General features: G+C 41.1%; 1 protein-coding gene across 1 annotated transcript in view; it reads right to left on the reverse strand.

Annotated features, from left to right (window-relative positions):
- Positions 1-8,627: 8,627 nt before the first annotated feature.
- Positions 8,628-14,354, reverse strand: part of SELENOF (selenoprotein F) — a 90,863-nt gene continuing 85,136 nt past the window's right edge. The window contains exon 6 of the mRNA XM_030205347.1: positions 8,628-9,480. Coding sequence (XP_030061207.1) covers positions 9,349-9,480 — 132 coding nt within the window. The 3' untranslated portion in view covers positions 8,628-9,348. The remainder of the gene's footprint in view (positions 9,481-14,354) is intronic.

Raw genomic sequence — 14,354 nt, forward strand, 5'->3', positions numbered from 1 at the left:
GGGATCATTTAATTTTTTTTTTCCTGGAGTAATGCATTGCTCCCCTCAGGCTCTCTACCCGGCTATAGCCAGCTCTGCAATTTGGGGGGGGGGGGGGGGCGCAGAGGTGGATGAGGGGCGCAGAGGTGGACCAGGGAGACAGCCTGTTGTTAAACATTTACCAGCACACCACTGGATCGAGGACTGTTTCAGAATTTAAAAAGGCATGGGATAAGCATGTGGGATCGCTTAGGAAGAGGAAGAGTTAGGGGTTACAGAGGATGGGCAGACTGGATGGGTCATATGGCCTTTATCTGCCATCATGTTTCTCTGTTTTGTTTACTGCTCGTACAGTAAAATGATCCCCTAGTAAAATCCGTACCAGACCCATCAAGAAATCTGTTCAGTTCAGTATAATTAAATCCCTGAGGCCTTGGTTTATGGCAAACCTCCATAAAGCAAGCCTGGCTTTTTAACAAACTGAATTTTTGTCTTCGTCAGTACTTGTATAATATCTTTATAGTGGCCACAAATCCCCTTAATAACAAATTAATTGGTCCCCAGTCTATTTATGCTCATACACTATATAAAAAAAATAAAATTAGTGTGACATTTGATTACAATAAAAACCATCATATTAGCACACTCTGATGTTGGTGTTTGGAACCGAATTTCATACAAGCAGTACCAAACATTTTATGCAAGAAATGAGAAGCCAGGCTGCAGCCATGATTTATATCCATGCGATTAAAATGCATTTCCATTCTACCATACAGTGATTATACTTTGGGAGCTGGAGCCAAGCAAAGCTGAAAATGGACTTCATCCTAATTATGCACTAATTGCACATCCTGTAGATGCCATGGTTAGACAAGGATCTTTCCCTTTGTGTGGGTCTGTGGTAATCATTCCCAAAGGCTGCAGGAGCAGAATCCAGATGCATTACCAGACAAGCCAAATAATAATGGTCATAACTTTCACTTGTGAATAGCCTGGGTATGAGCAATACTTCCAAGCTTTTAAGGAAAAAGTCTCCTGGTGAGAAATAGTGGCAAATTGATCATCCAATACCTTGAAAGAAACTCAGCAGCTGATTTGTAAACATTATTCTTGCCTATTGTGTAGAAAAACTTACATGTTTTTTTTCTAAGCCTGCTCATATTCTTTATCCAGAGTTTAATTTATGTGCATATCTATGTTGTATACCTATATATTGTCACAAATGAAATACATGTATTCTCACAAGGGGGCCCTTTCACGAAAGGGTGGTAGGGCTATTGCCTCTAGCATGGCTTGGTAAAAGAACTCCAAAGTGAATGCAAGTATTAAACTTCAGCATATAGAGCCTTTCTAATTTAACAGTAATGTCCTGAGGGCTCTTTTCTTATCTCTCGTTGTGATAATTTTTCTCAGTTCTTTAAAAAAATAGAAAGAGCAGCTTCTCTGATCGTACATGTGTAGGGGTATGACTTCTGCCACTATAGTAGCGCATTATCTTTGCTAGACGTTCAGCCAAAATACATGCTAATATTTTCAGGTCAATATTAATAAGAGAAATAGGTTTATATGAGTCTGAGCGTAAATGATCTTTTCCAGGCTTCAGTAACACAATAATTAATGCGTGATTCGAGTGAAGTGGGAAACTGCCCGTGGAAATAGCCTGGTATAGTATGCCTCCAAGGCTCCTATAATATGGTTTTGTAACATTTTAAAAAATTCTCCACTGTACCCATCTGGGCCTGGAAATTTATGTAATTTAAGGTGTAAGATTGCCTGCTGGATCTCCTCCCTGGTTATCGGGCCATTTAACTCCACTTTCTCCAATGAAGTTAGATTTGGTAGGGAAATTTTATTAAGCCAAGAATCAAGTTCCTGATCTGAACAGTGAACCTCAGAGGAATAAAGATTTTGGTAAAATTGAGTAGATACTTTCTCCAACTTTGATTGCTGATGACCTGCCCTATTGTATTTTTCACAGCTGAAATGACCATAGGTCCTCCCAAGGGACTTAGTGAGATTAACCAACAGTTTACTAGGCTTGTTTCCGTATCTATGTAATCTGTACTTACTAGTAGAAAAGTCCCGTTTCAGGCACAAATGAAACGGGCGCTAGCAAGGTTTTCCTCCCCCCCCCCCCCCCGAGTTCCAGACCCCTCCAGCACTCTCCCCCAGTTCCAGACCCCCCTCTCTCCATCCAAATTCCAGACCCCCCTCCAAGCTCCAGACCCCTCCCTCCTGCTTTCCAAGTTCCAGACCCCACCTCCCTGCCTCCCTCTGATTTGCAGAGCCCACCTCCCTGCCTTCCTTCTTCCGATTTCCAGACCCCCCTCAGAGTTCCTGACCCCTAGACCCCCCTGTCGCAACCCTCTCGAGCCCCCCTTCCCGCCGCCAAACCTCCTCAGCCGCCGTTGTGTACCTGTGCTGGCGGGGGACCCCAACCCCCACCAGCTGAAGTCTCCTCGGCCACACGGCATGGAGGAATGATGTGATCAAGTTTGAATCAGTTTGTGCTCGTGTGTCTGACGCAAGCACACAGATTCCAACTTGATCACGTCCCCTGGGTTTTCGGCGTAATGCATCGTGACGTCAGCTGGGGCTTGGGAGCCCAAAGTTACGGACACAGGCAACCAGGCTCAGAACATTGGAGGTGAGTATTATTATATAGGATAGTAGTGTATAGTCTTCCTAGTTTTTCCTGAACCAAAGAATAAAGTGTTACTACTATTTGAGTTTCTACCAGGTACTTGTGACCTGGATTGGCCACTGTTGGAGACAGGATATTGGGCTAGATGGACCATTGGTATGACCCAGTATGGCTATTCTTATAGTCTTATGATTGAATAAACATACATGGCTTCATACCCAATAGTTGCCCTTTAACCTCCTACACATGGATTCTAAATGTATTGTCTGGGTGGAGATTGGATTTTTCCACCTATTAGCATATGCAATGAGGTCCCCTCTTAGATCAACCTTTGTTGTATTCCAGAATAAAAGGGGATTCTCAGCATGTTCTTGGTTATGTATACAAAACTCCATCCATTTTTGCTCTACTCAAGGAACTCTTTGTCTCTATAGAGTTGTGTGGGAAATTTCCATCTAAAACTTCCTCTCCTATTAGACCTCAATCCTTTCCAAAAATAATAAAAGTATAATCAGAAATTACCAGGGGACCAATATCTACCTTTCTGACTCTTGGAAACAGACCTTGGGATATAAAGCCAATCCAGGAAATAGAGTTATGCACCCTAGAGATACGAGTAGAATCCATGTCAGTAGGCTGTAACAATCTCCATGGGTCTAGCCTACTTAAACTATTGAGTGTTTTTAAACTCATATCCAATCTAAAGATGTGACTGGGTTTAATATCAAGATTAGCTTGTATGATAGAATTACAATCACTTGCCACTATCAAATTAGAATGTACAAACGGGGTCTATAGGCAAAAGATTTTTGAAAACAGTCTCTGACATTGGGGCATTTATGGAAGCCACTGTAACCAGGGTCCCGATAAGTCATGTATTATCACATATCTGCCCTCAGGGTCTTGTATCAATTGGTTTAGCTGAAATATAACTGTTTTGTTAATAAGAATACCCACACCAGCTCTCTTTTTTCTTGAGGAGGGTGTTCTAGAGCAGTTAATTTAGTCTCCTGCAAACAGATTATGTTAGACCTATGACACTCCAGGGACTGTAATATTTTTTTGTTCATTTGATAGGAAAATTGATACCTGAGACATTCCATGAACAGAACTTTAAAGAATTAGTACTCATTCTTGGATTTTACAAGTAATGGTGCATATATCTGCAAATAAAATCTCTGTACCAAGGAGTGCTGAAGTGCCCAACCCTCATTCCAGCAACCAGTAGAAATATAGGGAAACCTTCCACTATAACAAAACATTCAGATAACCAAATAATGCCAGATCAATACTTGATCTTCAAACTCCCTACCCATTGTTGAAGCAAAATTATCTTAAGAACAGGTACCCATCCCACCCCTCCATGCCACACACCCCAGTGTACTCTTGCACTTCCAAATTCTACAATTCCTCCCTTGAACCACATTTAATACCAGCCCCCACTCACAACCCCCATCATATCACTTATTCAGATAATAAAACCAGCATTGCAGAAATTTTCAAACTGGAAAACTCCATAAGATTGTCAGAATAACTTTTCATACCTCCCATTCATAACTGATCACCCAGAATGTTAACACACACTTTCATTCATCATCTTAACATTCATCCCATTTTATGTTTCTCCAAGTTGTTATATGAATGGACAATGCCCTATTTCTGCATAAGCAGTTTATCAGTTAGTGATAAAGAGCAGCATGCAACTGGGAATAACCAGGATGGAAAGCACTGTTTCACAGACACTGTGATACTGTCAAATTTAAGAGCACTTTTAGCACTCTTTTTTGGTCATGCAAAAATAGAGCATCATATCACGTCCAACTAGTGTTTAGCGCTCTGGAGCATTGACATCAATTAGCATCAAGTCTGCTAGGAGCATTCTCATAGTGATAAAGGAACTCCCTATAAAACAGTCGCATGCCAGAGAGCCATTGGTGATATTGGAGTCATTGCTATGCAAAAACCACCACACACCCAGACAGAAAGGTCAGATGCGATCAGTCTTTGGTGTATTTGAGAACCAAAGGTTTAATTCTTCTTGTGCTTCCTCTGGCATAGAGAAAATGTATGCTTTACCACCATGTAACATCCTCAAATGAGCAGGGCACTGGAGAGTAATGCAAAGGTTCCGCTCCACTAGTTGTTTACAAATTGTAGTCAAAGTTTTTTGTGCTTCCGTTTCAGGTGTAGAGTAATCCCGAAAGGCTTATCATAGTAGAGCTCCCTTTTTTGTCGATATTGCTTGAAGATGTATTCTTTATGAGCAAAACTGAGAAGCCTTGCAATTAATGCTTGGAGCTCATTGTTATTTTAGTGCTCTACGCACCCTTTCCATACACAGTGGGCCATATGGTGAGCCTTGTAGGAGTTCCAGGAAGTCTAACAGTTCTTCTTTCACTGACTCTGGAAGACCAATGAACCACATTTTTTATGAATGTTTTATTGTAGCAGCTAAAAGTAATGAATCTAATTGAACTGAATCTAATGAACCAAACCTTGTTCCTTCAAGATTTATTCTTAAGATCATCTATCTTGTCTGTAAAATTCAAAATCAGCTTTTGCAACTTTTCTAGATCTCCTAGTGTTTATGGAGTCTTCTGCCAAACTCACCCAAGTCGCCAACTTGATTACTTTCCCATTAAAATTGGTAACAGATTGGGTAAGATCATTTAGTTGTTTAATGATGGATAGGCTATTATCTAAGACTGTGACCACAATCTCTCATATATGGAATAGTAAACTTTCCTGTATTTTTCCTTCCGTTTCACCCATTGCCGCCATATTGGAATCTGTAGATGGTGTAGGCCTCAGTTTTTCCTTGTCTTTTTCCCACCCTTTGTAGCCGTACTTACCATTAGTTTGTTTAGATATTTGTCAATACAGTGAACAGAGGCTCTATTTCATCTGGATATTCAGGTTAGTTGCTGATAATAGCCCGATGGAGTTGATATTTAGTGGACACTCCAGCACCTGAGGAGAAACACTGCTGCTCAGCTCATTGCATCACATGGTCTCTATTCATAACTTTTAGGTCTTGGTTGTTTCCACTTTCATTCTTGATTATATTATTTGCTTGTAAACAAAAGCTTCATTGTTGTTGTATTTAGCACTTGTGTTGCATTGTCTGTCCATATATCTGGGAAGGGTGAGAACTCAGATTTTCCCAGTTAGGGAGGCGTAAGACTAAGATCATTGCAGAGTGCTTTACATAAATATTCTTTGCACATCCATACCTGCACTGTCCCATACGAGGTGGTGTAATTACTAATTTACTCCTATACATGTATAAATGCTGAACCTGCAATATACAAGAGTATTCGCCACCAGTTTTATGTGTACGTGCTGGATTTTACAAAAGTGAATGTATAAAAGGAGGCAATTAAGGAATCAAATCAAATAGCTCTTTTGAATTTTTGAGGTGGTGATAGATACCACAGAAGTTAAGCACAATTGTCCCCTCAATCACTGCTGGAGATCCCAGGTCCAAACAGGTAGCTGACTCTTATGCATATCGCCAAGAATGTAAATGTCAACAGGAAATGTTTAAAAAATAAATATTCCTATTAAGCTCTATGTGACAGCTTCCTAGTTTCAGGTGATCTTGATGTTTTGTCATTGAAAAGTGTTTGTTAGATTTGTTTTGTGTGATTTTGCAATTTTATGTATGGTTTTATTATGTAAGCTGCTTAATAATAGGTGGGATATAAATTTTTTAAAATAAAAAATAGAATATTTATAGACTGCCTAAACCATACCCAGAACATGCCTCCTTTGAATGCATCCCATGACAATTCTATATGTAAAAAGCTGCATTCTAAAATTTGGCATTTGCACATGTATACAATCTAATGTATAGAATTGCCCCAAAAGCAAGAATGCCTTCTTTCGCTCTTGTGTAGTCTTAGTATCATGGTAAATCTAGATTTTTCTGACCACAAAATAAAGCTTTAGAGTTTCAAAAGTATAGTTTCATCACCAAATTTAAATCTTACTAAAAAACAAAGCTAACCAACGTGGCCCGCTGTGATATTTCAGACTTTGGAGGTCCTTTACTAAAGCTTAGCTCGAGTTATCTGCAGCAGGGCCCATAGGAATAAAATGGGCCCTACTGCAGATAATTCAAGCTAAGCTTTAGTAAAAATACCCCACCTTTGAGTCTTCTAAAATTGCACAAATATTGTTTAATTCCACTTGAACATTTTGAGCTCCTTGTACTGTTACCACACCCTGGGAATCTTTTGAGGCAACTGGCAAATAATAAATTTTATTTACTGTTGGAACAGTATGCTTTGGCATACTGACTGGCTACCTTAAATCATCAAAGATGATGACTCCAAGTCTCTTTACTGTTTGATGAGTGCCAGACCTTGACCTTCAAAAAGTCATCTGGCCTCTGGATTTCTACATCTTAAAATGCATAGCTTTATATTTAAATGGATTAAAGAATTGTTGTCATATCTCTGGCCATACTTGCAATATCTTAAAATTATCTTTCATGTTATTTATTTTCTACAGTGTAACCCCTGCAATGATCTGTGTGGTAATCCATAGATCTACTGTGAAGGAGAATTTTTCACCTACTTGTATCTCTTTAAGCAAAAGACTATACACTTAACTTGGTTAATACAGTTCATTTTTTTGTTAAGATAACCAACCAAGTATTATACCCTTATGAATCATAAGCTCCCTTTTTTAAATGTGTCTCCTAAATCTACTACCATGTACAGACAGCAAACAATAAAGCTGTCTCCTCAGTTAATATGGGTAAGAGAAAAAGTACTGCAAAATGTCTATTCTTCCATAAAATATAAAATCAATGACATCTCATAGAACCTTTTTATCTTGAGTCATTTTCAATATCATTGGAGGTGATTTGTCATGTATAATCAGAAATCCTACTACATTATTCTACAATATAAATTTCACTCCATCAGCAGCAGTAGATTTTGAACTGGAGAAGGATAGAAATATAAGGTTTAGCAGATTAAAAGATCACTTTGCAGTTCAAAGCTAACTCATGCAAAAACATATCAGAAAGATATTTGTATAAAATGGGGCTGCATTTTGATTAACGCTTTTAATCACATTTTTAATTGTAATTAATGATATGAAAAAAGGACTAATTTCTCCCTTTATCCCATCCCCTGGGTCTAATATTTCTCCCTCTTACCTCATGACCATTCTCCAGCATCTCTTCCTCCCTCCTCTCCACCCCGTCCCCAGGTCCATTCTCTGTCTGTTCTTTCTCGTTCTTCTTTCTCTCCCATCCTCCTTCTGTAGTTCAACACTTCTTTCTTTTCTCCCTCCTCTCTGCCTGCTCCCCCCCAGATCCACCATCTCTTCCTTTCGTCTCCTCCCCCCTCATATACTCTTTCTTCCCTCCCTCTCAATCTATCATCCTTTCCTCTCTCTTCTATTGTACAGCATCCCTCTCCTTCCATCCAGGTCTAAGTTGTGTCAGAAGAGGTAGGATGAAGGAAAGCTCTGGAGCAGGCCACAAACAGCATATACCACTGCCAGGGACCAAAGACCAGATTTAAGATAGTCCAGAAAAGAGAGCAGATGGAGAGAAGGGGATGTGGCGAACTGTCAGTGGGGGAGGGGAGTAGAAGATGCTGAACTGTGCGACAGAGACAGAGAGAGGTGAGACACTACAGCACAATTAATTTTAATAGCTGTGATTAATTTTTTTACACTGCACCTAATAAATGATATGTTAATCATCGCATTAGCAGCGATTAACATGCAGTCCTAGAATAAATTCATTATGGAACAATATGTACTTTTGAAAAATTATCTAAAAATAATGCTCAACCATGTCTAGCTAGTTAATAAGATGTAATGTAATATTGTTTACCGTATACTGAACAGTTCCACTATAAGTTATTAATTAATGTTAGCTAATCATTTCATAACATATTATTAAATGTGAACCACTTACAACCGGTTATAAATGCCAAATTACATTAAATAAATGCAGTTGAAAACATTTTCAAACCAGACACATTTTTGAAAAGTCTTTTATTTCAGTTTCAGGTTCTTTCAAACTGTTTACTTCTTTCAGTTCATACTTGATGCAGTAGCAAAATACTCAGTGTTGGTACAAATGACATCAGACATACACATACCTTTTAAAGGTTTTCTGTGTGGTCTTCACTAAAATGTACCTACTGAATATAGTTCAGTTACTGCAGAGTCTTTCCATCACAACAAATCTACAGACATATTCCTAATTTAGCTCTCACTAGAAACTGGTAAATAGTGCTCTGTAAAAAGAAAATGGAATAGTACAAAAGACATACAAGCTCAAGAGAAATCCGGGTGCAAGGCCTAGTGCATGTCATTTGATAATTTCCTGCCCCTGCATACAATAAAAAGCATAATAAACATAGCAGTCGTCTTACTGAAGGGTTGGAAACTCATCAGAAAGGTCTGTGGTTGAATTTAAACATGACAGTGTTAGATAATAAATTTAAGATGGATTACAATTCATTCTATTAGTAATAATTTGTATTAACATAATCAAATTCTTAATGTTGTTAAAAAGACTGTTTGTCATATTTTTCTCTTTTGGTTATTATGTAAAAATGTTTTCTTGCAATTGAAAGGATAATTATTATGCTGTATGTAATAAAGAATTTAATACAATTCATTGTACAGCTCAAATAGAACAACACATTGCACCCAAGAGAAAAATATATATAAAAGATTGATAACAAGAAGATTTACACGTGTTCTAATTTTTCACTTAAGAATTCTTCTACACTATCAGTATTCCATTTGAGAATGCTCAGTTCTTCAGAAATGTCCCCACTGTCGTCCAGCAGCTTTAGTACAGGATCAGAGCCACGCACATACTGCAAGAAAAGAAACGATCATACATTAGTGTCTTTTGCAACACTGATAAACCTGCCACCCACTTATTACACAAATATTACGCACATGAAATATATAGCATTATTAAATTAAAAAAAAAACAACAACAGGATGAGGACGGATCTGATGTTTATATCTCACAAGGAATCATTCCTATGATTTGTATATATGGATATTAGAATTTTGTTAGTAATAATTTCAGTACTTTATTTCTGTCAATTCAGTACAGCAAGGCTTCTGTCGTGTTATTTTTTTTTCACTATTCACCAAGAATGGCATCCAGTAGTTTTACCATTTTCTTCCTCAAACCCTTACACAAACACCAAATACTGCAGCAATGTTCTGTCGTTCACAACTTAAACATAGCTCCCCCATACAAATCACATCCACTGCTGTTCTATAGCCAATCACTGTGTATTGTCATAAGAGACATTTGGTTCAGACTGGCTTCTCACTAGCTATAAAAGCAAGAACTGAAATTAGGAACTAAACTTTTGTATAATGCAATGGTTTTATTATCTGATATGCATCTTTTGAGTTAAGTTCAATGATTGTTGTATTGCTTGTCCATGTTTCACAAGTTCTCTAAATCACTGGCTGGTGTGAGTCTTGATTTCCAGCTCACAGTACAGCACTACTCACAAGAAATGAGAACATGATTTGCCCAGAAGCATAGATCATTGTGCTCCACTTCCTATTTGAATGCACTGACATAGATCACAATGCTACACTACTGCTTCGTGTCCAAATTCTCAGCAATGCAGGGCTCTAGTGGAGAGGTGTGATAGCAGTGGCGGCTGCAGTCCTTGCAGGCAACAGCTTGAGAAAAGCTATGCGAGCTGGTCTCTGTACACATCTGCACTGGCCCAAGGCCAACTGCTGCACTGGGGTGAAAGAATCTCATAAGTACATAAATATTGCCATACTGGGACAGACCTAAGGTCCATCAAGCCCAGCATCCTGTTTACAACAGTGCCCAATCCAGGTCACAAATACCTGGCAAGATCCTAAAAAAGGTACAAAACATTTTATACTGCTTATCCCAGAAATATTTTCCCCAAGTCCAATTTAATAATGGTCTATGGACTTTTCCTTTAGGAAGCAGTCCAAACCTTTTTAAAACTCAGCTAAGCTAACTGCCTTTACCACATTTTCTGGCAACGAATTCCAGAGTTGAATTACACGTTGAGTGAAGAAATATTTTCTTCCATTCGTTTTAAATTTACTACTTTCTAGCTTCATCACATGGCCCCTAGTCCTAGTATTTTTGGATAGCATAAACAGACGCTTCACGTCTACCCATTCCACTCCACTCATTATTTTATAGACCTCTATCATATCTCCCCTCAGTCGTCTTTTCTCCAAGCTGAAGAGCCCCAGCCACTTTAGCCTTTCCTCATAGGGAAGTCATCCCATCCCCTTCATCATTTTCGTCATCCTTCTCTGCACCTTTACTGATTCTACTATATCCTTTTTGAGATGCGGCGACCAGAATTGAACACAATATTCGAGGTGCGGTCGCACCATGGAGCGATACAAAGGCATTATAACATCCTCATTTTTGTTTTCCATTCCTTTCCTAATAATACCTAACATTCTATTTGCTTTCTTAGCCGCCGCAGCACACTGAGCAGAAGGTTTCAACGTATCATCAATGACGACACCTAGATCTCTTTCTTGGTCAGTGACTCCTAACGTGGAACCTTGCATGACGTAGCTATAATTCGGGTTCCTCTTTCCCACATGCATCACTTTGCACTTGCTCACATTAAACGTCATCTGCCATTTAGACGCCCAGTCTCCCAGTCTCGTAAGGTCCTCTTGTAATTTTCACAATCCTCCCGCGATTTAATGACTTTGAATAACTTTGTGTCGTCAGCAAATTTAATTACCTCACTAGTTACTCCCATCTCTAGGTCATTTATAAATATGTTAAAAAGCAGCGGTCCCAGCACAGACCCCTGGGGAACCCCACTATCTACCCTTCTCTATTGAGAATACTGACCATTTAACCCTACTCTCTATCTTTTAACCAGTATTTAATCCACAATAGGACACTACCTCCTATCCCATGACTCTCAAATTTCCTCTGGAGTCTTTCATGAGGTACTTTGTCAAACGCTTTTTGAAAATCCAGATACACAATATCAACCGGCTCCCCTTTATCCACGTTTGTTCACCCCTTCAAAGAAATGTAATAGATTGGTGAGGAAAGCTTTCCCTTAACTAAATCCATGTTGGCTTTGTCTCTTAATCCCATGCTTTTGAATATGCTCTGTAATTTTGTTCTTTATAATAGTCTCTACCATTTTGCCCCGGCACCGACGTCAGACTCACCGGTCTATAATTTCCCGGATCTCCCCTGGAACCTTTAAAAAAAAAGGGAAAATTAGGTTCTTACCTTGGTTATTTTCTTTCCTTTAGTCATAGCAGATGAAGCCATTACGTATGGGTTATGTCCATCAACCAGCAGGGGAGATAGAGAGCACTCAAACTTTCACAGTGCCCTCTTGGCCAGCTAGCTCCACTGCCTCTTCAGTATTTGAAGCTTCCAAAGCAGTATGGCAAACCGCAATGGGAATCACAAAAGCTTTCCTCACAGCGAACGATGGCCCATCACAAGGGCATGAACTCATAAAGGAGGGAATGCACATCCTCCTGGAGGGAATAAACTCATCCTCCTTATTGTATAAGTGGAGGGGAACACATGCGCCTCCTGGAGGGAATCACACATCCTCCCAACACACTGGAGGGAATGAACTCATCCTCCTATTTATAGAACTGGAGGGGAACACACGCGCCTCCTGGAGAGAATCAACACATTCTCCAAAATATGCTGGAGGGAATGAACATATCCTCCTAAATTTAAACTGAACATGAATCCTGAAGATTGTTTTCCAACTTTCTCCCAAGGAAGGAACTTCAGGAAATTAGAACAGAACCTGAAAAGCAGATTCACAGCATACAGACAATCATACAGGGAGGGCTCATGGCTTCATCTGCTATGACTAAAGGAAAGAAAATTACCAAGGTAAGAACCTAATTTTCCCTTCCTTGTCATCAAGCAGATGAAGCCATTACGTATGGGATGTAACAAAGCAATCCCTAGATAGGGTGGGAACAAGCCACACCACGCGCTAGCACTTGTGCACCAAAACGCGCATCCCTCCTGGCAGCCACATCCAGCCTGTAATGTCGGGCAAAGGAGAGCTTAGAAGCCCATGTTGCTGCACTGCATATCTCTTGAAGAGAGAGTGCTCCAGTTTCAGCCCAAGAGGAAGAAATCGCTCTAGTCGAATGTGCCTTAAAGGCTACAGGCGGAACCCTGCCGGCCAGCAGATAAGCTGATAGTTTCTTTGAGCCAGCGGGCAATAGTGGCCTTAGACGCTGGAGACCCTCTGCGAGAACCGGACAGCAAAACAAACATATGATCAGAAGTCCTGAAAGAGTTAGTAACTCGCAGATACTGCAGCAGAGTCCTGCGCACATCCAAAAGGTGCAGCTGCCCAAAAGATTCTGGAAACTCTTCCTCTGAAAAAGAGGGCAAGAAAATAGGCTGGTTTAAGTGAAAGGCTGAAACCACCTTAGGCATAAAGGAAGGCACGGTCCGAACCGTGACTCCGGACTCTGAAAATTGCAGAAATGGGTCTCTACAGGACAGCGCCTGGAGCTCTGACACCCGTCTCGCTGAGGTAATGGCCACCAGAAAAATGGCCTTCAGTGTCAAGTCTTTCTCCGATGCTCGCCGAAGCGGCTCAAAAGGAGATGCCTGCAGGGTTTTCAAAACTAGCCCCAGGTTCCAAGCTGGACAGGGTGCTCGCACTGGAGGTCGGAGCCGAAGCACCCCTCTAAGAAACCGTGCCACATCTGGGTGAGCAGCCAAAGACACGCCTTCCACCTTACCACGAAGGGAGGCCAACGCTGCCACCTGCACCCGCAGGGAATTATAGGCCAAGCCTTTTTGTACCCCTTCCTGCAAAAAGTCCAGAATCGGCGAGACAGGAGCCCGCATTGGAACAATGGCTCTGGAAGCACACCAAGACTCAAACAGGCACCAAATCCTGGCATAAGCCACAGAAGTGGACCGCTTGCGGGCTTGCAGGAGAGTGGAAATAACTTTATTGGAATAACCTTTATCCCTCAATTGCGCCCTCTCAATAGCCATGCCGTAAGTCCAAAGCGGCCGGCGTCCTCCATGGCTACCGGTCCCTGAGTCAACAGGTTCGGTACCAGAGGTAACGGCAGAGGAGCCTCCAGGAGCATCTGTCGGAGGTCTGCATACCAAGGTCTCCTTGGCCAATCCGGGGCGATGAGGACCACTTCTCCTGGGTGCAGCCGAATCCGCAAGAGCAGGCGCCCTATCAAGGGCCGTGGGGGAAACACATAAAGTAGACCCGGAGGCCAGGGTTGAGCCAAGGCATCCAACCCCACCGAGCGAGGATCTCTCCGTCTGCTGAAGAAGCACGGGACTTTGGTATTGGCACTTGTCGCCATTAGATCCATCACGGGCTTGCCCCATTTGGCACAGATCTGCAGGAAAACTTCGTCTGCCAGATTCCATTCTGCTGGATTGATCTGATGCCTGCTCAGATAATCGGCCTGCAATATGAGCTGCCGACAGACACTGAAGATGCAGCTCGGCCCAGTGGCAAATCAGTTCGGCCTGCGCGGCTAGTGCTCTGCACCTTGTTCCGCCTTGTCGATTTATATAGGCCACCGTTGTCGTGTTGTCCGACATCACTCTGACAGCCAATCCTTCCAGGGTCACTTGAAAGGCCAGAAGCGCCTGAAACACCGCTTTCAATTCTAGGCGGTTGATGGACCACTCCGACTCCTCGGGTGTCCATAGACCCTG

The sequence above is a fragment of the Microcaecilia unicolor genome, chromosome 6, assembly GCF_901765095.1.
Source record: "Microcaecilia unicolor chromosome 6, aMicUni1.1, whole genome shotgun sequence".
Taxonomy (NCBI): domain Eukaryota; kingdom Metazoa; phylum Chordata; class Amphibia; order Gymnophiona; family Siphonopidae; genus Microcaecilia; species Microcaecilia unicolor.